Source organism: Macaca fascicularis, chromosome 11 (genome assembly GCF_037993035.2).
Source record: "Macaca fascicularis isolate 582-1 chromosome 11, T2T-MFA8v1.1".
Taxonomy (NCBI): Eukaryota; Metazoa; Chordata; class Mammalia; order Primates; family Cercopithecidae; genus Macaca; species Macaca fascicularis.
This window is the reverse complement of record NC_088385.1, coordinates 111,824,592-111,849,656: the sequence shown is the minus strand read 5'-3', so window position 1 is coordinate 111,849,656 and position 25,065 is coordinate 111,824,592. Positions and strand designations below refer to the sequence as shown.

At 37.4% G+C, this 25,065-nt stretch overlaps 1 protein-coding gene across 9 annotated transcripts in view; it reads left to right on the top strand.

Moving 5' to 3' along the window:
• Positions 1 to 25,065, top strand: part of SLC41A2 (solute carrier family 41 member 2) — a 143,432-nt gene that overhangs the window by 40,748 nt on the left and 77,619 nt on the right. For 8 of the 9 annotated variants that reach the window (XR_012420556.1, XR_012420557.1, XM_045365828.3 and 5 more), the window contains 3 exons: positions 4,848 to 4,955; positions 18,361 to 18,432; positions 24,445 to 24,589. Coding sequence is in view for 7 of the 9 variants with exons in the window: in XM_045365828.3 (XP_045221763.2) it covers positions 4,848 to 4,955; positions 18,361 to 18,432; positions 24,445 to 24,589 (325 nt within the window). In the remaining 2 variants the exon portion in view is untranslated. Of the gene's footprint in view, positions 1 to 4,847; positions 4,956 to 17,486; positions 17,765 to 18,360; positions 18,433 to 24,444; positions 24,590 to 25,065 lie in introns of those variants that run through there. The other variant, XM_074007657.1, reaches the window with a different exon arrangement.

Genomic DNA, 25,065 nt, shown 5'->3' with positions numbered 1-25,065 from the left:
AGAGTCACACAAAAATCAATATAAAACAGGAAATGAGGGTGACAGTTTCCAATTCCAACATTTAGAAGTTGTGCAGTGCCCAACACGTATGTATATCCCATTAGTAAATAATTGTGGTTGTAAAAAATGACATAAAATACTATTTTTTTCTTTCAGTTTACCTGTATAAGTTCCTCAAATGGTTACTAAAATGTTAGGAAATAAATATTTATTAAGTTGTTTGGACCTAACTGCTTAATACATAGGATTGTTAGGTATTCTTTTTGTCCTAAGGATGCTATGAAAATATTTCTCAGATACTAAGCATGCCATGAACTGAGAAAGTTTGGGAACTTCTGCAAGCACATCAGGTGGTGGCAACTTTGTGTGTGTGTGTGTGTGTGTGTGTGTGTGTGTGTGTGTGTGTGTGACAGAGTCTCACCCTGTCACCCAGACTGGAGTGCAATGGCGCAATCTCAGCTCACTGCAACTTTTGCCTCCTGGGTTCAGGCGATCCTCCTGCCTCAGCCTCCCAAGGAGCTGGGATTACAGGCACATGCCACCATGCCAGCTGATTTTTGCAGAGATGAGGTTTCACCACATTGGCCAGGCTGGTCTTTGAGTTCCTGACCTCAAGTGATCCATCTGCCTCGGCCTTCCAGAGTGTCAGGATTACAGGCGTGAGCCACTGCCTGACCTGGTGTTAACTTCTGAATGATGAGGTACATAAATTTGGAAAGGAAAGCTTTATATCTCATACAGGGTTGCAGCCTGCAAGGTGGCCATTCTGACAGGCTGGGAAGCATAGCCTCTAGTCAGAAGCCAGAAACAGACACTTCAAAGGAGGAGAAAAAGGAAATAGGAATTTATGCTGAGTGGGGTGGCCAAATGTACATATTTAATATTCTGTAAGAGGAGTCATGAATATTTGTAAAAGGAGAAACGTGTGCACGTGCAGTGGAACTTCATACCTCTTCATGAGTTGCATGTAGACTGGCCAGAACCACTCTGTGATTGGTGGTCTCTTATCAGGAAGGAGTGCTGGTCAGTTGTTTTGTTGAAACTACAAAAGAGGGTGGAAGCAGTCAAGATCAGCAGTGGAGTCTTTTGAAAAGGTTGATTTTTATTTAGCCCTTAGGGAAGAAAGCGTTATGGCAGTTAACAAGGAAAGGGGTATAATGGGATGTGGTTGTTGATCTCCCATGCTGTCCTGGCCGATAACTCAGTTTTCAAGATTATTCTGGGGCCCCTCTTGGCTGTGAGGGGGTTCTTTCAGTTGCTTTGGGGGGATTTGGATTTTTATTTCTCACTAGTATGGAGAAAATAATGGAGAATTTTTTGGCACAATATGGGAAATCAATAATTCATAACTCTTACTGTTGTCACACCAATGCTAAGGTGTTAAGTATTTCGTAGTAATTCTCACATAAGTATTTCAGTTGAATTGAATGTGGAAAGAATAACCAAAGGGAGTAACCTATAGGCATGCATTCTAGCAGGTCTAAATCGTGATGGCATGTGATGCTTTCATGGTGCAACAACCAACACAGAAGACTTCTGTGACCAAATGTATGGGGGTTTTACCCCACACACTAGCAAGCAGTCAATTATGCAGCAGACACTGGCTGATGCAGAATTAGTGTTCTCCAATTCAATTCTGACATTATCTATCTAGAGGTAGCATCAGATCCCACAGGTTGAGGGCTCAGTCCAAAAGACTGTCCACCTCTTGAGATACCAGATGCAAGTCCTGGCCTCCAGAATTTCTGACCAACTGGCTTCAAGCTGGGGTTCCCATGATCTCCTCTTTGGGTTTGATTGGTCTGCTGAAGCAACTCACAGAACTCAGGCAAACACTTATGTTTACCTGTTTATCATTAAGGATATTACAAAGAATACAGATGAAGAAATATGTAGGGCAAGGTATGGGGGCAGAGGCACGGAGCTTTCATGCCTTCCCTGTGTGCTCCGTCATCTAGGAACTTCCAAATGTTCAGCTGTGTGGAAGCTCTCCAAACCAAGTCCTTTTGGACTTTTATGAAGCTTCATGATGTAGGCATGACTGATTAAACCACTGGTCATCAGTGGTCAACTTAACCTTCAGTCCCTCCATCCTCCCCAAAGGTGTTTGTGTGGGTGTGGTTAGTTTGAAAGTCCCAGTCCTCTAATCATGCCTTGGTCTTTCTGGTGACCAGTCCCCATCCTGAAGCTACCTGGGGCTGCCAGCTGTCGTCAATCAGCATACACAAAGACATCACTTTGGAGATTCTAACGATTTTAGATATATGCCAGGAAACAGGGTTGAAGACCAAATATATGCTTCACGGTATCATAGCAGGTGCCATAAAATGATGACCTAGGTAAAAGGTATTCCGAATTATATCTGGGATCTGATAAAAATCATACCTATCTCTCATGCTGTGAAGATTAAGTGAGTGAGTCTAAAGAAAAGTGCCTGGAACATAACAATCAGTGAATGTCAGATATTATTCATATTTATTATTATTATCTGTTAGTCATCATTATCATCATTGCTACCAATGTCTTTGAAAGATACATATTTCACTAGCACATCAGAATCATTAGCCCATTGTAAACATGGACAAAATTGTTTGATGATTAGTTTTTAAGACTAATAATCTGGGGTGCCATTGAACCCCCCCCAGTGCTTTTTTAGGCCCATCCTTAATTGGCTTGAACCCAATTAGAGGGATTTCTCTTGTGAACTCTTTGAACCAGGATTTTACAGAAGACTGATCTGATAAATATTTTCTGAGGTCTCTTTAGGCCCCCCAGTTCTACATCTATTTGGAACAGCCTAGGGAAAATTTGGAAACAAATTGAAATTTTCCTTCATTTATCTGATAGATAATAAGTTTTACTTTTCTCATCTGTCCTGGTGTTCATAACATGTGTATTTTTGATACTTTTTGACATAAAGTTAATATGCCTAGCTCATAAAATCTCTTACTGGGACAATCACCTTTTAATAGCACCTGTAAAATGTCACTTTGTGTTATTAAGATACTTGTATCTTTAATATCTTTATATGTCTCTTTAATATCTGTTTAATATCTGTTATTTTTATTATCATATGTAAACCAAAAAGCATCCAAGACAGGTCTCAATTTAGAAGTTTATTGTGCCAGGGTTACAGATCATGACCTGTGATATAGCCTCAGGAGATATGGAGAACATGTGCCCAATATGGTCGGGTTGTATCTTGATTTTATGCATTTTAAGGGGGACAGAAGTTACAGGCAGACATCAATCAATACATGTAAGTTATACATTGGTTTGGTTCAGGAATGTGGGACCTGCAATCAATATAAGGGAATACGAGGGTTGTATAACAAGTAGATGTAGAGTGGGTGGTAGCAACGTATCAGCTGACTCCCAACTCTAACTGCATCTTTTAAAGTGATTCAGAGTTTCAGAGCTCAGGAGAATGGGGTTAAGCTAGGTGCTCGCTGATTACGTGAACTGTGTAATTATTCAAAATGTAGTGGGGGCTTCCAGGTCATACGTGTATTCACAGATTTTCTGATTGGCAATTGGTTTAAAGAACTAAATTATTTGAAGACGTAGAATCAATAGAAAGGAATATGTGGGTTAAGATAAGGGGTCGTGAAGACCAAGGTTCTTACTATGCAGATGAAGCCTCCAGGTAGCAGGCTTCAGAGAGAATAGACGGTAAATGTTTCTTACCAGACTTAAAAAGTTGCCAGATTCTTAATCTCTCCTGGATTAGGAAAAGACCTGAAAAGGGAAAAGGTTTTGCTACAGAGTGTAGATTTTCCCCACAAGAGACAGCTTTGCAGGGCCATTAAAAAATATGTCAAAGAAATACATTTTGGGGTGAAATACTTTGGTTTCATTCAGGGTCTGCTGTCATGTATACTAGAGACAGTTTGGAATTTGGTATCTCATTGCTACAAAGAGTCTATTTTGTCAGTCTTAAGATCTCTGTTTTAATGTTAATGTTGGTCAGTTGTGCCTGAGTTTTAAAGGGAGGAGGGTATAATGAGGCATGTCTGACCCGCCCCCTTCCCATCATGGCTAAGCTAGTTTTTCAGGTTTGCTTTGGAATGCCCTTGGCTGAGAAGGGGGTCTATTCGTTTGGTTGGGGAGATTAGAAGTTTATTTTTCATTTATACGTGGTATTTCTCCAAAGGCTAGACAGGACGGATATTATTTTCATTTAATGGATGAAGAAATTGAGATCAGAAAGATACATGACTCATCCAGGATCATGAAGCCAAGTTATGACAGATCCATGGCTAGAAGCACAAACCTTATTTCCAGTTTAGAGCTGTTTTTATGAACCTCTCTGCCTCACACCTTAAAATGGGGATCAAAACATGGAATTACTTAGAACTCTTGGGGTCAACTCTAGGTCCCATCTTTTGATCTTGGGGAAATAATTTAATCTCTCTGAGTCTTTATTCCTTCATTTGTGAAATTAGATAGTAATAGCACTATAGTTTTCCAGTGGGTTTGTTCTAATTAGTATTGGAAGCAAGATTCAAATCAATTGTCTGGTTCCAGTCTAACGATTGTCATCATAAAGGGATAAAGTAAAACCTTTAGGAATATAAGGCTTATGTAACAAGTAGATGTAGAATGGGTTGTAGCAGCATGTCAGCTGACTCCCAGCTCTAACTGTATCTTCTAAAGGGACTTGGAGCTTCAGAGCTCAGGAGAATGGGGTTAAGCTAGGTGCTCGCTGATTACATGAACTGTGTAGTTATTCAAAATGTAGATGCCAAGTTGGGAAAAAGACTGAGATTTTGAGATTTTTAGAAATGTCTTTGTTCTAAAGTATTTTTTAAAGAGTGCCAGAAAATTTTATTTTATTTTTCTTACAGCACTGGGAGGTGTTCAGAAAAGTTACAGAAGTTTTCATTTTAGTCCCGGCACTTCTTGGTCTCAAAGGGAACTTGGAAATGACATTGGCATCCAGATTATCCACTGCAGTAAGTTTTTTCCTACCTCAAATTATGTGTGTTACCTATACTGTTTCTCTCTGTTAAGGGAAACTTGTATCAGGAAAATATTTCTTTCTCTGATATGCTTCTGCACTTCAGGGCTGTGCTAAGTAATTATGCCTGATGCCATATTCTGAAAGATTGTCTCATCTGATAATTATAGGCCCTCTTTTATCCCAGGAAGTAGTTACTTACCTCCTTTGATGCCAGGACATTCTGGTATTTATCATCAATGTTTAAGGCATGGGGTAAATCAGATATTGAGATTCTTCATGGTTCGATGGTTGATTGATTGGTATTTAAACTTTCTGTAATTGTAGAAGTAATACATGCTTATTATAAAAACTAAAGAAAAGTGAAAAATATAAAAAAGAAAATCTAATTATCCACTTAGATGTAACCTCTACTAATATTTTGATACAGATTCTTCTATACCTACATATCTATACTTATATATAGTTAGGTATATCATAATGCAAATACATACTGTGTATTCTAAAACAGAACTAGAATTCTATATATTCTCTTTTATAATGTGATCTCCATTCAAAAATACATCATGATCATCTTTCCATATCAGTAAATGTAGATCCGTGTCATTATTGACTATGTACTTTTCTGTTGTATATCTCTATTACAGTTTACTTCATCATCCGTTACTGGATGTTTAAGCTCCTTTCTAACAGTCTTCTGTTATAAACAAAGTTGTGATGAATATTCATTCTTGTACAGATATTTTTCCATTCTTATTTTTTTAGGGCCAATTCTAGGATTGTAATTACTATTCAGAAAAAAGAAATCTGTAATTTTAAGTCTTCAGCTACATATTGCAAAATTGTCATTCAAAAAGCATAAACAATTAAAAACTGCCAGTAGCAGAGTTCTGAGTTATTTTTAGAAGCTCAAAAGGACGTTATTATCTTATTATAACGTTATTTTGGGGTTTGCCGTCATGGAACCAAGTTATGGTTAAAACCACGTAGCCAGTAAGGTTCACTTCAAAGAGCTATCTGCCTATGAAATGCTAGCCAAAACTTAACTAAGTCACCAGCTAATATTACTAATTGAAATTCCTTTAGTATATAAAGTTTTTTTCCTTTAAGAGGATAGAGCAAGATAGAGTTGATCCATCTACCAATTAGGAAAAAATTTACGTATCTAAAGGCAAGAAGTGGGAGCTGAAAACCGTGCTGTTGATGGGAGGACTCTCCACCCTCTGTCCCACTTCCCCTCTCCCCCTTTTTCCACCCAGGCAACTGTCAGTTTCCTAAAGTTTCTTGAGTAAAGCAGATGCTTGGAAAGAAATGCATAAAATAATGTTTTATTAATGTTACTAGTTTGCTTCATTGTTTCTTTTTTTTGGAGACGGGTCTTGTTGTTGCCCAGGCTGGAGTACAGTGGCGTGATCTCAGTTCACTGCAGCTTCTGCCTCCTGGGTTCAAGCAGTTCTCCTGCCTCAGCCTTCCAAGTAGCTGGAATTATAGGCATGCACCACCATGCCCAGTTAATTTTTGTATTTTTAGTAGAGACGGGGTTTCACCATGTTGGCCGGGCTGGTCTCAAACTCCTGACCTCAGGTGATCCGCCTGCCTCGGCCTCTCAAAGTACTGGGATTACAGGCGTGAGCCACTGTGCCTGGCCTGGTTTGCTTAATTAAGGGAAAATGGCTCATGTACCCTATGGAACTTTGTAAGTTCCTTCCTTATATAGTATATAAAAGGTCATATAGCTATATCTGCAGAGGACAATAATGAAATATCTGGTATTAGTGAGCTCTTATTATACGCCAGGTCCTTTGCTAACTGCTTTTCAGGGATATCTTATACCAACCCTATGGAATAAGCACTATTATCCTGCTTTACAGAGGAGGAATTGAGGCTTAGAACAGTTGAGTAACTTTCCTGAGGACACAGCTCTACATATAGTGGAGTAAGTCACATTCCATTCCTTTTACCTGCACAGAGTAACTCTGTCAGAGTTTATAAAATCAATAAATAACAGCAGTAACAAAAACCTAATAACTTCCCCATGTGCCTTGTAAGAATGATCTGCTAAGGTCTTGGTCTTAGCACCAATGCATAATATTTTTGGTACTTAATATTTAAAATGTTTAAATGTTGTTCCAAACATTGTTATTTACAGATATAATACTTTTCTATGTAGTTAGTTGGTAAACTATAGATGATGTCTGGGAGTATCAGTCAGCCACTTAGGTAGAGCCAAACTCATAGAGTAGAATTACTTTGGTAAATTCACTTTAGTCTATATTATGTAGTCATTGTAATTATTGAATATTAAAAGGACTGAAAAATAATAGGAGCTCCTTGGGCTGGAGAAGAAAAGTATACAATGAACCTCGAATATCTTGTGGTGCTGGAAAGTAAAGAAGTGCTAAAAATGAAAAAAAAAAAAAAATGGGGACATGACAAAAGGATAACGAGTGACATACTGGCCAGGCCAAATCTTGGAAAATTGGAGCCATACAATAGATAATCACAGTTACAGATTATATATAACCCATGGAATAAAATAAGAATCCATTAGTCTATACATGAATAACAAGGCAGGCAAGGTCTCTGCTGTGATGGAATTTGCATAAATTTAGATATCAATAAGGGAAGTGAAGAAAATCAAACAGGATAATGTGATGACGGATGATTCCTGAAGGCTATTTTATACAATGTGGTCAGGAAAGACTTATCTGAGGAGGTATATGTAAGCTGGAACCTGAATAGTAAAAGTGAGTCAGCCATATCAGAATCTGATAAAAAATCAATCCAGGTTACTATTGTATTTAATAATTGTAACAATGTCAAATATTTATAAGCATTCTAGACCGTTGGGCTTTTAACATGCTTTTTAAGCATGTTAAATGCTTTGTTAAAAGCATTTTAAATGTTTTTTAAGCATTTAACAGATGGGCTTGGGGTAGCAATACAAATGGAGACCTATGTAACATATGTCTACATAGCTTAAAATTATACAACAAACTTACACACTTAAACATTTTCTCTTTCTGTCTACCTTGACAAATATATTCTTAGGAAGACCTGGAAGTCCAAGATCAGAGTTAGAATTTTTGGACTTGTTGGGTTCTGTTTTGGAACATCGTGTTGTAGAGAGAGCCACTGAGCCACCCCCTGGTCTGAGGCCTGCCCCAATTCCCTTCCCACCCTTGGCAATATGTGCTGCACTTTGAAAGACCTCACGCATACACCAGGCCCCATGTCTAAGCTCCATCTACACCTCCAACAAACACCCATCCCTTGGTGCTCCTGGGGTTGGTTGGCACCTAGTGGTGGCATGGTCTGCCTTCAGTAACACTAACTTGAGATACCTTGGTCTCAGGTATCTGGAGCATATGGTCTAAGATTTATATTTGTTCCTGGCCGGGCGCGGTGGCTCAAGCCTGTAATCCCAGCACTTTGGGAGGCCGAGACGGGCGGATCACGAGGTCAGGAGATCCAGACCATCCTGGCGAACACGGTGAAACCCCGTCTCTACTAAAAAATACAAAAAACTGGACGGGCGTGGTGGCGGGCGCCTGTTGTCCCAGCTACTCGGGAGGCTGAGGCAGGAGAATGGCATGAACCCGGGAGGCGGAGCTTGCAGTGAGCTGAGATCCGGCCACTGCACTCCAGCCTGGGCGACAGAGCGAGACTCCGTCTCAAAAAAAAAAAAAAAAAAAAAAAGATTTATATTTGTTCCTGTATCCCAGTATTTCCTTATATAATGGTGACATTTGGTGTCAGCTGAATGTTGATTTCAACACTTGACCATTTGGCATCCAGCTGCAATGTGTGTCAAGTATATCTCTAGCTTTTATCTTTAAGAAGAAAAAACAAAAAAACTTTTTTGTAGTCTTACTGAGATTTTGAGAATTAGTGAAATTATATGCATGTGTTTCATCTTTTCCTACTTGTGTTATAAGAACTGGTGGATTACCCTGCGTAGATAGAACTCAATCCAAGAGGCTTTTTGGCAGGAGATAGAGAATGAAGGGGCCTTGAGAAACAAAAGCGGGAAAATTTGAAGAAGAAAGTCATCTGAATGGGAGTTAAAAGGTGGCTTTAGTTTCATTTGTTGGAAAATGAACTTTGCTCTGATGAATACAGTTAAGCATACAAGAATTTAAGCAACTTGATAACTTTGGCAGGAAAAGTGAAGTTTTGGCTAGCTTACCTCAAAGAAAATATTTCGAAAGCATTGTTCTTGAGCATTATCCAGAATTTGTTTAAGTCCAAATAATACATTTAAAACACCAGTCTGTTTTGTAATAGGCCATGCTATAGGGAATCTGGTTAAAAAACAATATGCTGCAAATGATATTTGCTGTTTAATGTGATCACATACTACCATTAAACCTGAATGAAGGTGAATTTAATCTTTTTTTAACCTTAGTTAATTTGTTGTGGTGTCTATATTTTACACTAGGTATTGTTCTCAAATGTCTGCTTATATGTATCTGTCCATATTTAAGAGAAGGAGTCTCCAATAGAGCTGATTAGAAGCTCAGCACAGGGGAGAAGCTTGCCATCTGTGGTCTCTACTCTGCTGCAGGGTGATCTAACAGCCTTTCTTTGGAGAGGTAGGGGTAGAGCTGCCAGATTCCATAGATTGAGAGCTGTGCTACTGATTAGAAGATAGTTCAGTCAAGGAAATAAGAAAATGTTATAAGGAAGTAAGAAAATGTAAATAAGAAGCGTTGAGGCCATTTGGGATAGGAATGTCCCAGGCAATGCAAAGGGCCAGAGGCAGGACTGTTGTTGGTATGTTAGATCAGTAGTTCTCAAAGTGTGCTCTTCTGGTCAGCAGCATCCGCAACTTGTTAGAAAGACAAATTCTCAGCCCCACTCCAAAACTACTAAATCAGAAACTCCAGTGGTGTGGCTCAGAAATCTAAATTTTAACACACTCTCCAGATGATTCTGATACACATTGAGGTTTGAAAACCACTGTGTTAGATAAAGAGCATGGAGGCCAATAGGGCTGGGACCAAGTGAGCAAGGGGGCACAATTTTAGGGGATGAGCCAGAGGCCAGATTATATATGGATTTGCCTACTTTGTGAGATAAGAAACCAATGGAAGGTTTTAAACAGAGGAGTTAATGTGATCTGATAGATATTTTTTAACAGATTGACTACTGCGTTGAGATATGCATTTAGGGGGCCAAGGACTGAAGCGGGGAGACTGGTTGGGAGTCTGTTGCAATAATAGGTTAGAGATGATATTCAAGATGGTAACAGTGAATGTAGTGAGAGGTACCTGGAGTCCAGAATTAATTTTCAGAGAGAATCAACAGAATTGATAGATGGATTAACTGAAATTAAACACTAGGAGCCATCACTAAAAATTCTTTCTGGATCTGAGAGGGGTAAAAGCCAACAAATTAGTAGATGGGAAAGTAGCAACTTGTGGTGCCAAGTTATGATAACATGGTATATTCTTTTAGTTTATGGTGTTTTAATTGCTTAGAGAACTAGATCTCAAGTTTGCTGGGTAGAGAACTACAGTTCCGACAGAATGCTAGAGAAGTGTTGGGTGTATTTCAGTTCTGATACTCTATGGGCTGTTAAGAAACTCTAAGTTAATGACTTCTTGATGGCAAAATCCCCAAAGCCTCATCTTCTCTGAACTCTTCACCGATTATTCTCTAGTTGAAAACTTTATAGCCCTTGGCTTTGAGAGAGACCTCACTGTGTTCTCATTCTCCCAGCTCTTTCACCACTGCTTGTCAGTCTATGTCTTTTGTTTGTTTTTCTTTGCTCATCCTCTAAATTTGAGGTTTTCTTGAAATTTTAGTACCTTGTTCTACATGTTCTTCCTCAGTAATTTCGTGGAATCCAGCACTGCTTGCACATTGCTGTTCTCAGATCTATATCTCCAGACTCTTTCCTGACCTTGAGAGCTGAATTTTCAGTTGCCTGTTGGATACCACTCAATACATTCTAAACGAAACTCATTAGTTTCTCTTATTTCCAGTTATACTCATACTCTTTTTTCTGTATTTCTTGTCAGTTTATTAACATTATCAATCATCTTGTCCCTCTTCGCTCTCTATCCTGTTACTGTCCAGTCTGTGAATTCTGCCTATGAAATTCCTCTTTCTTTTTCCTTATGCCCCACCTGTCACCACCTTAATTTATTTGCCTGTTGTCTATAATTGGGACTACCGAAGCAGGTTTCTAACTGTACTCAGTGGTTCCAGGGAGAAGGGTGAATGAGTATAGTTTGTTTGTTTTTTTAACTTAAAGCAGTCACTATTTGAAAGCTGTTTTTTTCATTTATGTGCAAAAAAAATGCTTTTAAACATTTTACATTTTTTATGTAGTATTTGTTTTCACTTGTAAAATTAGGAGAAAAATAATTATAGCTATAGAAGGCCGATTGATGGTTACTTTAATCTTTTTGCTCCATTCAAGGGTCCTTTCTCATTTTTTTGATTATCTGAAGGAGAATCAGGATAAATGAGCTTACAAGATTATAAGGAAGGCCTTTGGCAAGTATAAAGATAAAGAACTTGAAACATAAGATATCATAAAATACAGTCTACTCATTCAATCTGTGGAAGGTCAGTTGTTTTTAAAGCTTGTTATTCTATAAATCTAAAGACTAAACAGTTACAGATAAAAAGATATTTCAATAAAATAGTTTTCCAGCCTGGGCAACATGGTGAAATCTCATCTCTACAAAAAATAAAAAAATTAGCTGGGCTTGGTGACACACACCTGCAGTCTTAGCAACTTAGGAGGCTGAGGCAGGAGGATTGCTTGAGCCCAGGAGGAGGAGGTTGCAGTGAACTGAGATGGGGCCACTGCACTCCAGCCTGGGCAACAGAGTGAGACCCTGGTCTTAAAATAAATAAATAAATAAATAAATAAATAAATAAATAAAATAGGTTTCTTATTTTTACAAGGGAATTAAAAAATGATGTATCCAAATCAACTTTATCTTGCCATCTTACTTGAGTCAAAACTTGTTTCTAAAGGTATGATGATTAACTTGAATAATTTTTTCCTGGATTTTAATCTTTTCAATAGTATATATGAAATTATAGTAGGCATTATAGATATATAATAGTAGTATATAATTAGAAAATGAACCAAGTACAGTGATTCTATAAATTGTTGAGTTTTTCTATTGTTTGAGGTCTAAAATTTTCAGCTTTTGAATGTTAGGTATAAAGAAGTCAAAAATGGTGTTCACTGCCCTAAAGACTGTTTTTTTTTTTTTTTTTTTGAGACGGAGTCTCCCTCTGTCACCCAGGCTGGAGTGCAGTGGCACGATCTCAGCTCACTGCAAGCTCTGCTTCCCAGGTTCATACCATTCTCCTGCCTCAGCCTCCCCAGTAGCTGGGACTGCAGGCGACCACCACCACGCCCGGCTAATTTTTTGTATTTTTAGTAGAGACGGGGTTTTACAATGTTTGCCAGGGTGGTCTTGAACTCCTGACCTCGTGATCCGCCCGCCTCGGCTTCCCAAAGTGCTGGAGTTACAGGCGTGAGCCACCACTCCTGGCCCCAGTATTTTTTTTAAAAAAAGTTTGTGAAACTATTTCCCAGGAGTAAATCACCTAGCATGATTTGATTAGTACTTTTCTACTCTAGGCAAAACTGATTTCTATTGCCTCAAACCTCTTCTCAGAGAACACTTGATTATCTAAATTATTTAGTAACACTCTACCTTTCTCATTCATTAATTGCAAAAACATTTTTTGAGCCCTTACTATGTGCCAAGCACTGCTGTGTATGCCAGGAGATCAGTAATAAACAAAACAGAAAATATTTCTGCCTTTGTTGAGCTTACATTCCAGTGGAGGGATATGAGGGATATGAATAAGTTGGCAAAATCTCTTCCCCTAATAATTTTAAGTTAGATTTGCAATTCAGATTCTAAAAGTTCTAAAATAAAGGCAAATTAAAACCCAGATAATGATATTAATAACTATGGCACAATTTAGTTATAGTTACAATCTCAGTATTATTTCCTAAATTTGGCATAATTCTGCATGTTCTTGTACAACCTGATTGCTAGATACAAATGGAATTGCATATTCCTGTTAGTTCCTCACTTTAAAGTATCTTTCTTAAGTTATAAATATCAATCCCTAGCCATAGCTTTGTGGAGTAGAACTACTTATGTATAATCGAAAACTGTTATAGTCCACTAGGTTTTTAATCAATTAGGGTTTCCTCCCCACCTTTTTTTTTTTCTTTTTGCAGCTTTATTGACATATAATAAACTGCAATTTTAAAGTCTACAGTTTGCTGAGTTTAGATATATAATATATACCTGTAAAAACTACCATCATAATCAAGAAAAGGAGCATATATATCATCTCTGTACGTTCGGACAGATATTTGTGTGTGTGTTTTTGTGTACAATGTTTTATTATAAAATATTTCAAGCATATGAAAATATATAACAGTGTTTCTAATTCTAGTTAATGGCAGAATGAAATAGTTGGGTGAAGCCTCCAGAGATTAACAATTATAAAATCTAGAAAACTATTTGAAGGCAATGGAAAGTGATCAGAAGCAGGTAGAAAGTGGCATTTACCTTTAAAAGACCATACTACAATGAGTAAGAATTGCAAAGTTATTGATGTTTTTGCCTGAGGGAAATCCCCTATCTTTGGATATCATATGGCAGAAAACTGATAGTCTTATTAGCTCAAAGCAGAGTTCAGAGCTGGCAGAGTGGCTGGGAATTAAGGGAGGAAATTCTAGAATTGCAGGAAAGGGGAGACTCAAAATCTGAGTATAAGATCTGATGAAATCTTTGGCCAAGTACTAAAGTGAGTATGCATAGGAATAACCTAAATGAGTCTGGTAACAACAACAACAACAACAACAACAACAACAACAACAATAAAGTAGGCAGAAATGTGAGACAAGCCTACACTTAAAAAACAAATGCACTGGTTAAGATTTCTGTGTTTGTTGATTGTCTTCTGTGATCTATGCATAGCTATAGTGGCAGAAAGTTGAAGTTTTAGTGGCTTGGATTATCAGACGACAGAGTTGGGAGCTGACAGAGCATATGGAAACTTATAAAGGAATCTCAGAAGCAAGAGGATTGCATGGAGAGGGAGCCCTGAAATCTGAGCATAATTTGTGCCCAAATCTTTGGTGGTGTAGTTTGCTTAAAGTGCACAGGTGCAGAAGAGACTTTCAAAGGGCTATACTAAAAGGCATTTGTTGGTAGCTGAAAGAACCAAGCAGAGAGATGAGCTGCTTCACTCTATGGGAGAGACAAAAGCCTATAGTGTGAGTCTGGGCAAGTTCACTGCCTATTAAAATGAAAGCTCAATTATCATCACAAGATCATAACAGTATCCAGAGTCACTACAACATATTATCTACACTGTCTGGTTAACCCAAAATCACTAGATGTGGAAAGAAACCGAAAAGTGTGATTGACATTCAAGAAAAGTATAATTAATATCCAGTTAATGAAAAATGATTCCAATTGGGCCCAGATATTAGATTTAATAGCCTTTAAAGCCACTAGTATGAATATGTTCAAACTAAAGGAAAATATGTTCAAATAATAGACAAATATGTTTCAATGAGTGATCAGATAGGGAGCCTTAAAAGAGAACTAGTAACTATAAAAAAAGAATTAAATGGAAGGTCTGGAGTGAAGAGTGCCATTTTGCATTCCCACCATCAGGTCAACTAATCTAATATCAGTAGACCTAGCAAAGGCCTTTACGCCAGCAATGAATGAGAGTTCCTGTTACTCTACATCATCACCAGCATTTTGTATTGTCAGTGTTCTGGCTTTTGGCTACTTTAATAGGTGTATAGTGCTATGTTGTCTTAATTTGCATTTCTCTGATGACATATGATATGGAGCATCTTTTCAAATGCTTATTTGCCATTTGTATATCTTCTTTGGTGAGGTGTCTGTTAACATCTTTGACCCATTTTTTAAACTGGATTGTTTATTATAGTTGAGTTTTGAGAGTTCTTTGTATCATTTGGATAGCAGCCCTTTATTAGATATTTCTTTTGCAAATATCTGTTGTTAAATAAAATGATTATACTGGTACTACATGTTCAGTGGTAAAAATTTGAAAAATTCACTGAAGGACAAAGTAAAAAATAGAAATTATCCATACACCGAACACTTGGAAGTAACAATGGTAACTTTCGGTTTTTTTAAAAAAAATCTATTTTTTTGCACATATAGTTAATACATGTTTTTTAAGATAATAACATCAATGGAGACTTTCAGTACCTTTGTTTCAAGTATTTATTCATTAAACATATTTTTTCTAGTATTAATTGTAGTGGCTATATTTATGAATCTATAATTTCAAGGTCATCCAAGACCCCTTTTGTATGTAGCTCCAATAAATCCTAAGTCTTGCTCATAACTAATATGTCTCAGTGTCAGATAAGTAACGTCTGTTTATGCAGAAGAAGGATTTGGGGGTTATAAAAACTAGAGATGACAGATTCTACCTAAAGGCATTCAGATTCAAAAATTTTGAAACCACTGTGCTGGCCACACATAACACATCTTCAGGCTCTGGCCACCTCAGCTCTACTCTTTCCTAAAAAATTAGTTGATGTCTCTGCAAAAATATTGGTCTATTTTTCTAATACTTTAAGATATACATAATTTAAATAAAACTGGGTTACACAGAAGTCTTCACTAGATCATGCCCTATTATATTTGATCACCATCTAAGCTCTTGGTTTGTCTAGCTGGGCACCATCAGGTCAGCTAATCTAAAAAAGTAGGTCTAGCAAAGGCCTTTACACAGAACACTCATACTTCTCCCTCTCCACTTTAGAAAAAACTTAGATGGCTTATACTAACACTAAACCACTGGACAGTAGGATGGGTCAGTACCTGTTGGTGTAGTTTTTACAAGATGGAGGCAACAAAATCAATTTTCTGTGTCCTGCCACACCTCTATCCGCATGCCAATGCAAGCCTATACTAGACATATTTTCCCTAACAAGGTAAATTTGGGGCAACATTTCTCTTTAGTTTACTTTTAAAAAAAAATCTTACTCTGGAAAATCTTTGCTTTATTAAAAAAAGTTATTATTTATAAATATATTCTACATTTTATTTTTTATTTTATGCCATACATTGTTTTAATTTGTTATTTATTGTTTTATCTTAGACTAAGAAGAGTAAACATTCAGAGACTTCTAGATTAGGAAGGGACTCAGAGAGTGTGATCTTCATTTATAAAACAAATTAATTGATTAATGCCACCCTAGAGATCATGAAAAAAAGCAAACTGATTAATTGAAAAAATGATGCTGGGTGTGGTGGCTCACTCCTGTAATCCCAGCACTTTGGGAGGCCAAGATAGGCAAATCACTTGAGGCCAGGATTTCAAGACCAGCCTGGCCAATGTGGTGAAACCCTGTCTCTACTAAAATACACAAATTAGCTGGGCATGGTGGTGGGCACCTGTAATCACAGCTACTTGGGAGTCTGAGGCAGGAGAATCGCTTGAACCTGGGAAATGGAGGTTGCAGTGAGCTGAGATCATGCCACTACATTCCAGCCTGGGTGACAGGGTAAGACTCTGTCTCAAAAAATAAAATAAAAAAAAAAAGAAAAGAAAAGTGTCACTTTGGGTTTGGTGAGGAAGACAGAGCCATGGTATGTATTGAATCAATAGGGAATTTAATAGAGAAATTTGGGGTTACATGATTGTAGAAGTTGGAGAAATGAAGATCTGTGGTAGGAAGCTCAGAGAAACTGCCTGAAGCCCTGGAGCAGGAAAGAAAGCCATACATACATTACAGCAAGGAAGTCTGGAGGCCTGCGTGTCTGATCACCTTCCAAAAATAATAGCCTCTGCTTCACTGGTGACTTCCAAATCGTAGGCAAGTTCTTCTCACTGGCAGACTGTTACCTGAAGCTATAGGGGAGGGGATTTTGGGGAATGTAGTTACAAGCCTTAGAAGGGGCTGGTGGTGATAGTGCCAAATTAATGTGGCACAGTTGCAAACCCAATTCATAGCACTCATTCATTCTGTAACTCCTATCTTTCTTGATCTTTTCCTAGACCTGAATATGTGTATGTCTCCATTGATTATTAAGCAACCCTGGAGTCTTGATGTCTTATACTTTTTCATGGAATCATTTTAGATTGCTTCCTATAGATAAGAGTTATTATATAGATAAGAGTTATTTAAAAATAAGACTAATTTCACTCATTCCTATTTCTTGAACTCTAAACCTGACGTAGGTTCACTCTGTAAACATTGCTTGTACCTTATTACTCACTTGAGCAAAGCCCCAGGTTGTTAGAACTACAAACATGAATTTCACCAATGATTTAGATTCCCAGTCTTAGTAAAGAAATATGTAAATAAAGGCTGCATTAATAATTATTCTGAAATACTGAGAAATCTCAATATTTGTATTTGCTGGATGCTTTGAGACTAAAGTCCACAGTGAGATTACAGAATAGAATCTGTTTTCCAGATTGATAGAGGAAATGTTTATATAACTCTTAACCTGCTTGTCTAAAGCCAGTGACCTAAACTGTAGTCTGTACCTGGTTAAAACTACCCATGAATACAACCCTTACTTACTTTCCTCTTTATCCATTTATCTGTAGATCATTTGAAAGTCTTTCATGACCAAGCACATCATGAGTAATTGAAATGCAACTCCGTGTAGTGTTTTTACTAAATGATTGTTCATTGCTTTCCAAACAACTGCCTTAGAAAAACTTGGCAGATTTGGAAATACACTTTTTGAATCCTAAGTGGTTGAGAAATATGAATTAGCTCACAGAGCAATTGAGTATGTAAGTGATAATATTATTTTGGAGAGTGTTCTTCCATTTAGCAGAAAGATGTGTAAAATTTAATAGTTGAAGTACATGATCAAAATTTATTTGTAAACTGAATGAATTTTATTGCTAACAGTTTTAGTCATGACTCAAATATAAATTGTATACATGTGAATGATTTGTTTATATCTTGTTTTTTGGGTCAATAATTCTTCAAGTTACATTAGTTTTATAATTTGGAATTAACTGCCAGTGGATCAAAATTATGTAATTATTTACAATGGACCTCAATACACAAAATTTGGCATACTAAGATGATACATGATGATGCTAGTTGTAAGTTAACATCAGTGAGTGGGTAATACTAACGGGTCCACTAGTTCTTGTAAGACAGGTAAGTAAAAAAAAATTTTTTTCTCTAAACATGTTAGGCAAACCTAGCGTTAGCTGAAAGGCTGGTAGTAAATTCGGAATTAATTTCAAAGTACACTGTGAGCTCATTGGATTTACTGAATAATTATTTGGGGCTTTAAGATTTCATGTGCTGTTTGAACACAGCAGAGAGCATTTGGATTTTCTTCAGTGATACATGAAAATATCCATTTTAACAGGTAAATATTGGGAAGATGGATTCGCCCATTGAAAAGTGGAACCTAATAATTGGCAACCTGGCTTTAAAGCAGGTAAGTGGCACACGTATTTGTTTACAGATCTTGGGTGTACAAATTTTGAGTGTTACCTATAAGATTGTTGTAAATTTTAGTACTGTGAGTCTACCCTTTGTTTTCAGAAAGACCAAAACAATAATTTAGTACCTTGAAAAAGTGATGGAGTAAATGGATACCCATGACCTCTGAAAGCTATTCTTTGTTTAGAGACTAGTTTTTACAAATATGAAAAATATATACAAAATATGGAAAAAATATACAAAATATTGTCTATCATAAGTGTGTGATAGAGCCAGAATTTGCATTAATATATCTGTTTAGTAAGTATTTAACACTTCATTAAATGCTATTTTTTTTTTTACTTTGCTATTTAAAGATAAACTGAGTTCTTTTCTATGTATTATGGTCAGATATTTGTTTGTTTTCCTTAATTTGTTAATGTTACTAGTATTAATATACACAATACAGTAGTTTACCAATTACATATACACTGAACTGTGAAGTGTAGATCATGTATAATCTACAGCTCTCTCTAATCTTAGGTGAATATCTCTTTTTCTTCTTCCTTCACCCTCTCCTACCCCTAAAACTGAAGACTGCGGCTACCCCTAGTAATTCTCTAGCTAGTGTGAGCTTAGGGAATGCACACTAATTTTGATACTAGCTCAGCTAGGACATAATGTTGAGAACGTGGTTGCATGAACAGAATTTCATGTAATTCAAGGACAAAGAAATAAAGCACACTTTTTGAATATGTGTATAAGTGCTTGTGAGATCACAGATGTGGAAATAGAAAAATTTGCAATCTGACCTCAGCTTTAACATTAAACAGTTTATAACCTTTGTTAATCTATTTGACTTTTCCGGACTTCACTTTTCTCTTTTATTTATTTTTTCTTTGAAATAAATTTTTCTTTTATTTATTTATTTATTTTAAGGCCGGGTCTTGCTCTGTTGCCCAGGCTGGAGTGCAGTAGCGCAATCATGGCTCACTGCAGCCTTGACCTCCTGGGCTCAAGTGATTCTCCCACCTTAGCCCCCTGAGTAGCTGGGACTACAGGTACATGCCACCATGCCTGGTTAATTTTTGTACTTTTTGTAGAGACAGGGTTTCGCCATGTTGTCCAGACTGGTCTTTTCCTTCCATTTTTAATTTTTGTGGATACATAGTAGGTGTATATATTCATGGGGTACATGAGATGTTTTGATACAGGCTGCAATGCATAACAATCACATCATCTAAAATGGTATATCCATCCCTCCAGCGTTTATCCTTTGTGTTACAACAATCCAATTATACTCTTGTAGTTATATTTTATTGTAAAATTCAATTATTATTGACTGAAGTCACCTTGTTGTGCTATCAAATACTAGGTCTTATTCAATTTTTTTCTACTTATTAACCATGCCTACCTCCCCCACACTCTCCTACTACCCTTCCCAGCCTCTAGCAACCATCCTTCTACTCTCTAGCTCCATGAGTTCAATTGTTTTGATTTTTAGATCCCGCAAATAAGTGAGAACATCCAATGTTTGTTTTTCTGCTCAGCTTATTTCACTTAGCATAATGACCTCCGGTTCCATCTATGTTGTTGCAAATGACAAGATGTCATTCTTTTTTATGGCTGAATAGTGCTCCATTGTGTATAAGTACACATTTTATTTATCCATTCATCTGTTGATGGACACTTAGGTTGCTTCCAAATCTTGGCCATTGTGAACAGTGCTGCAACAAACATGGAAGTGCAAGTATCTCTTCAACATACTGATTTCCTTTATTTGGGATTATATACTTAGCAGCAGGATTATTGGATCGTATGGTAGCTGCGTTTTTAGTTTTTTGAGGAACCTCCAAACTGTTCTCCATAGTGCTTGTGCTATTTACATTCCCACCAACAGTGTACGGGGGTTCCCTTTTCTCCGCATCCTCACCAGCATTTGTTATTGCCTGTCCTTCTGATAAAAGCCGTTTCAACTGGGGTGAGATGATATCTCTTTGTAGTTTTGATTTGCATTTCTCTGACCATCAGTGATGTTGAGCACCTTTTCATATACCTGTTTGCCATTTGTATGTCTTCTTTTGAGAAATATCTATTCAGATCTTTTGCCTGTTTTAAAATCAGATTATTAGATTTTTTTCCTATAGATTTGTTTAAGCTCCTTATATATTCTGGTTATGAATCGTTTGCCAGATGGGTAGTTTGCAAATATTTTCTTCCATTCTATGGGTTGTCTCTTCACTTTGTTGATTGTTTCCTTTGCTGTGCAGAAGGTTTTAAGCTTGGTGTGGTCCCATTTGTCCATTTTTGCTTTGGTTGCCTGTGCTGGTGGGATATTACTCAATGTATTTTGCCCAGACCAATGTCCTGGAAAGTGCCCCTGATGTTTTTGTGTAGTAGTTTTATAGTTTGAGGTCTTAGATACAAGTCTTTAATCCATTTTGATTTGATTTTTGTAGATGGTGAGAGATAGGGGTCTCATTTCTTCTGCATATGGGTATCCAATTTTCTTAGCACCACTTATTAAAAAGACTGCCTTTTCCTCAGTGTATGTTCTTGGCACTTTTGGCAAAATGAGTTCACTGTAGATATATGGATTTGTTTCTGGTTTCTCTATGCTCTTCCATTGGTTTGTGTCTGTTTTTATGCCAGTGCTGTCTTTTGGTTACTGTAGCTCTGTAGTATAATTTGAAGTCAGGTAATGTGATTCTTCCAGTTTTGTTCTTTTTACTTAGGATGGTTTTGACTATTTCGGTCTTTTGTGATCCCACATAAATGTTAGGATTTTTTTTTTTTTTTCTATATCTGTGAAGAATGTCTTTGGCATTTTGGTAGGGATTACATTGTAGATTGCTTTGGGTAGTATGGACATTTTAACAATATTGGTTCTTCTAATCCATGAACATAGAATATCTTTACACTTTTTGGTGTCCTCTTCAATTTCTTGCATCAATATTTTATAGTTTTTTTTTTTTTTTTTCCGAGACGAGGTCTTGTTCTGTTGCCCAGGCTGCCAGGCTGGAGTGCAATGGCACAATCTCAGCTCACTGCAGCCTCTGCCTCCTGGGTTCAAGCAATTCTCCCACCTCAGCTGGGATTACTGGGCACGCCACCATGCCCAGCTAATTTTTGCATTTTTAGTAGAGACGGGGTTTCACCATGTTAGCCAGGCTGGTCTTGAACTCCTGACTTCATGTAATCCACCCGCCTCAGCCTCTCAACGTGCTGGGATTACAGGTATGAGCCACAGTGCCCGGCCTGTTTTATAGTTTTTATTGTAGAGATCTTTTATGTCTTTGGTTATTTCTAGCTCTATCTTGTTTTACTTTTAGCTATTGTAAGTGGGATTACTTTCTTCATTTCTTTTTCAGATTATTCACTGTTGACATGTAGAAATGCTACTGATTCTTGTGTGTTGATTTTGTATCCTAAATTTTACTGAATTTATCAGTTCTGATAGTTTTTTGGTGGAGTCTTTAGGTTTTTCCAAATATAAGATTATATCATCTGTAAATAAGGATAATTTGACTTCTTTCTTTCCAATTTAGATGCCCTTTCTTTCTTTCTCTTGCTTTAGGTAGGACTCATAGTAGTATGTTAAATAACAGTCATGAAAGTCTCTTTCCTCTTCTAAATACCATCGTTGTATTAGAGATGTCTAAGATCTTTTTCAGCTTGAAATGGTAGGAATCTATGCTGGGGTAATAATCAAAATATTTAACAACCAGTAGAGTACTGTAAATAATATATAAAATTTGAAAATATATTCCATTTACTTTTAAATACCCTAAACTCTTACAAAGTAATATGAGTTATAGTATAAATTGTCGAATTATTCTAATAATTTTCATCTCAGCTTTTCATTTTTCCTCCCATTCTTAGTCTTCACTTTTTCTTTATCATCCTCTCTCCCTGCAACTGTCAGTCAAGATGGGAGTCAGACATGGCTAGGAATTCACTGATTCTAGTTGCCATAGCCCGAAGCCTGTGTCTTTATGTGCCTTACTCCGCCAAGGGTGTATGAAGAACAGGGAACCCCAACCAGGCCCCTCAGGACACACCTGGTGCCAGCCAGTGAGGCAGCAATTGGTTGAAGTCCAGTCACAAGCAGACAAAAGCGAGAAGAAAAGAAAATGGAGCGCTGGGGGTAGTGGTTGGGAGAGAGAGTTTTTTCTTCCTGAGGCTTCTTTTGCTAACGCTTGTGAAGGAGTAAATGATGAGTGTGGGGAGGGGAGTAGGATGGGCTTGCACAAGTCTCCTCTGCCTGGATACTGGCCGTGGAGGGTAGAAAGAGAGAAGGGTAGAAAGCACAGAGGAGGCCCACACTCCCACTTGCTCAGGGGTGTGCTCTTCTCACTATTAAATGGAGTCCCAGGCAGATCGCCTGTCACAGATTTCTTCACGATTGTACAGAATGGCCTCCTGGACCAAATACATATATAAGTAGCCAAATAAAGCAAAGTCTCCAGTCCCACATGAGGAACTGTTTCCTCACCAGGAGGGACATGTCCTGTACCAACATCTCTTCAGGCCCATGGCCCCTATTAACCTTCCCATCTACTACTTAAACCCAGACTTTGCTTTCTCTTGGGTACAATTAGTCATTTTTCAGTTAGTCATTGTTTTGCAGGTTTCCAGAATAGGACTTCCTCATCTCAGTTGTGTGCTTTTATTTTCTCAGAAATTGATAGATTTATATATATATACACACCATGATGTCTGCAGTAGGCTCTCTAGCTCTGTGTTCCAATGTCAAGCCAGACAGGACTTGGAATCATAGTGCTAGAATTTATATTATAAATTAATTTTACTGCTTTAAAGTGTAATTACATTATTTACTAACCAGAATGAAAATACTGAAATATTTTAACTGCTACACTCATCATGGTGCTTATTAGTTTGAATCTCAGCTCTGAATCTGTGGATGACATCCACAGGAGCTATAGTATTAATATAAGTTCATGGGACTGGAGTCCAGGATATCTGGTCTCTGTAGTCCTGGCTCTTCTGTTGATTTACTGTATTTTTTGCTTGGAGTCCTTAATTCCAGCACATGGATAGGCTTCAGAGAGTCCATGAAAACCAAGAATTCTACTCAAAATACTGAGTGCCTCTGTGTTTGCCTAGAGAAAGAGAACTCTATTCTATAGAGTTTTTACCAGATTGTCAAAAGAGTCCATGACACAAACTCATCAGTGCAATAGATGATTCCCTTAGGGTTTCTTTTAGTTCTAACATCTTATTAATCTGAAGCTGAGTTAGCGGTCAGTGTTATTTCTTAGTCACAGGTTTTTTTAGTGTTGCTTTATGTCAGTACTGTGGAAAGCATTTTATATATTTATATAATTAATTTAAATCACAAAGTTTGAGGTTATCATTGTTGTCTTACTGTTTAGGAACTGAAATTTTCATAGCACTAATCATAGTTGTGCTTATTTGTGAGGTTATTTTCAAATGTTTGTCTCTCCCACTGACCAAGAGCTCTGTGAGGGCAGGGAATAATCTACATTGACCACTGCTGTAGCCCAACACAAAACATAGCACATTATATGTATTAGAATCTAAATAAATACTCATTGAATTAATGAATTTAAATATTTGCTACAAGATTAAGTGCTAGAACCAGGAGTCAAACTTCTATATTTCTATTATAAAATCCAATCTCTTGCCAACACTACCTCTAGAGTCAGACTTCAGATGTGTGGATTGGGTACTTCTCAGTCTGAAGGTGGCATTTTCTTAGGTGATCTATTAATTATACCATCAGCATCACTTGGGGTGCTTGTTAAAAACAGATTCCTGGACTCCATTCCATACCTGTTGTCACCAGATCATCAGGGCAGTTTGAGAACCCACCATCTTAGGGAATATTAAAACTGAAATATAGTAACTACTCTAAAAGGTAATGTAGCTCAATTATTATATGCAATACTTTTTTTGACTTTTTGTAGTAATATTTACATAATCAAAAATTTTAAATGTGTTTTTAAAGTGAATAATTCAATTGGATTTATGAAAAAATTTTCAGGTTCAGGCAACAGTAGTTGGTTTTCTAGCAGCGGTGGCAGCAATTATATTGGGCTGGATTCCGGAAGGAAAATATTACCTTGATCATTCCATACTTTTGTGCTCCAGCAGTGTGGCAACTGCCTTCATTGCATCTCTTCTGCAGGGTAAGTGAATTTATAAATGTCTACTCTATAGCCTTTTACATTTAAACGGTTTATTTCTTAAGATGACTATTTTTATTTAAATGATACTTGTTATGACAGCAACAGAAAAAAATCTTATCTAGCCGGGCACGGTGGCTCAAGCCTGTAATCCCAGCACTTTGGGAGGCTGAGACGGGCGGATCACAAGGTCAGGAGATCGAGACCATCCTGGCTAACACGGTGAAACCCCGTCTCTACTAAAAAATACAAAAAACTAGCCGGGCGAGGTGGCGGGCGCCTGTGGTCCCAGCTACTCCGGAGGCTGAGGCAGGAGAATGGCGTAAACCCGGGAGGCGGAGCTTGCAGTGAGCTGAGATCCGGCCACTGCACTCCAGCCTGGGCGACAGAGCCAGACTCAGTCTCAAAAAAAAAAAAAAAAAAAAATCTTATCTACAAACTTAAAAAATGTCTCAATTATTCCAGATATATTTACATTT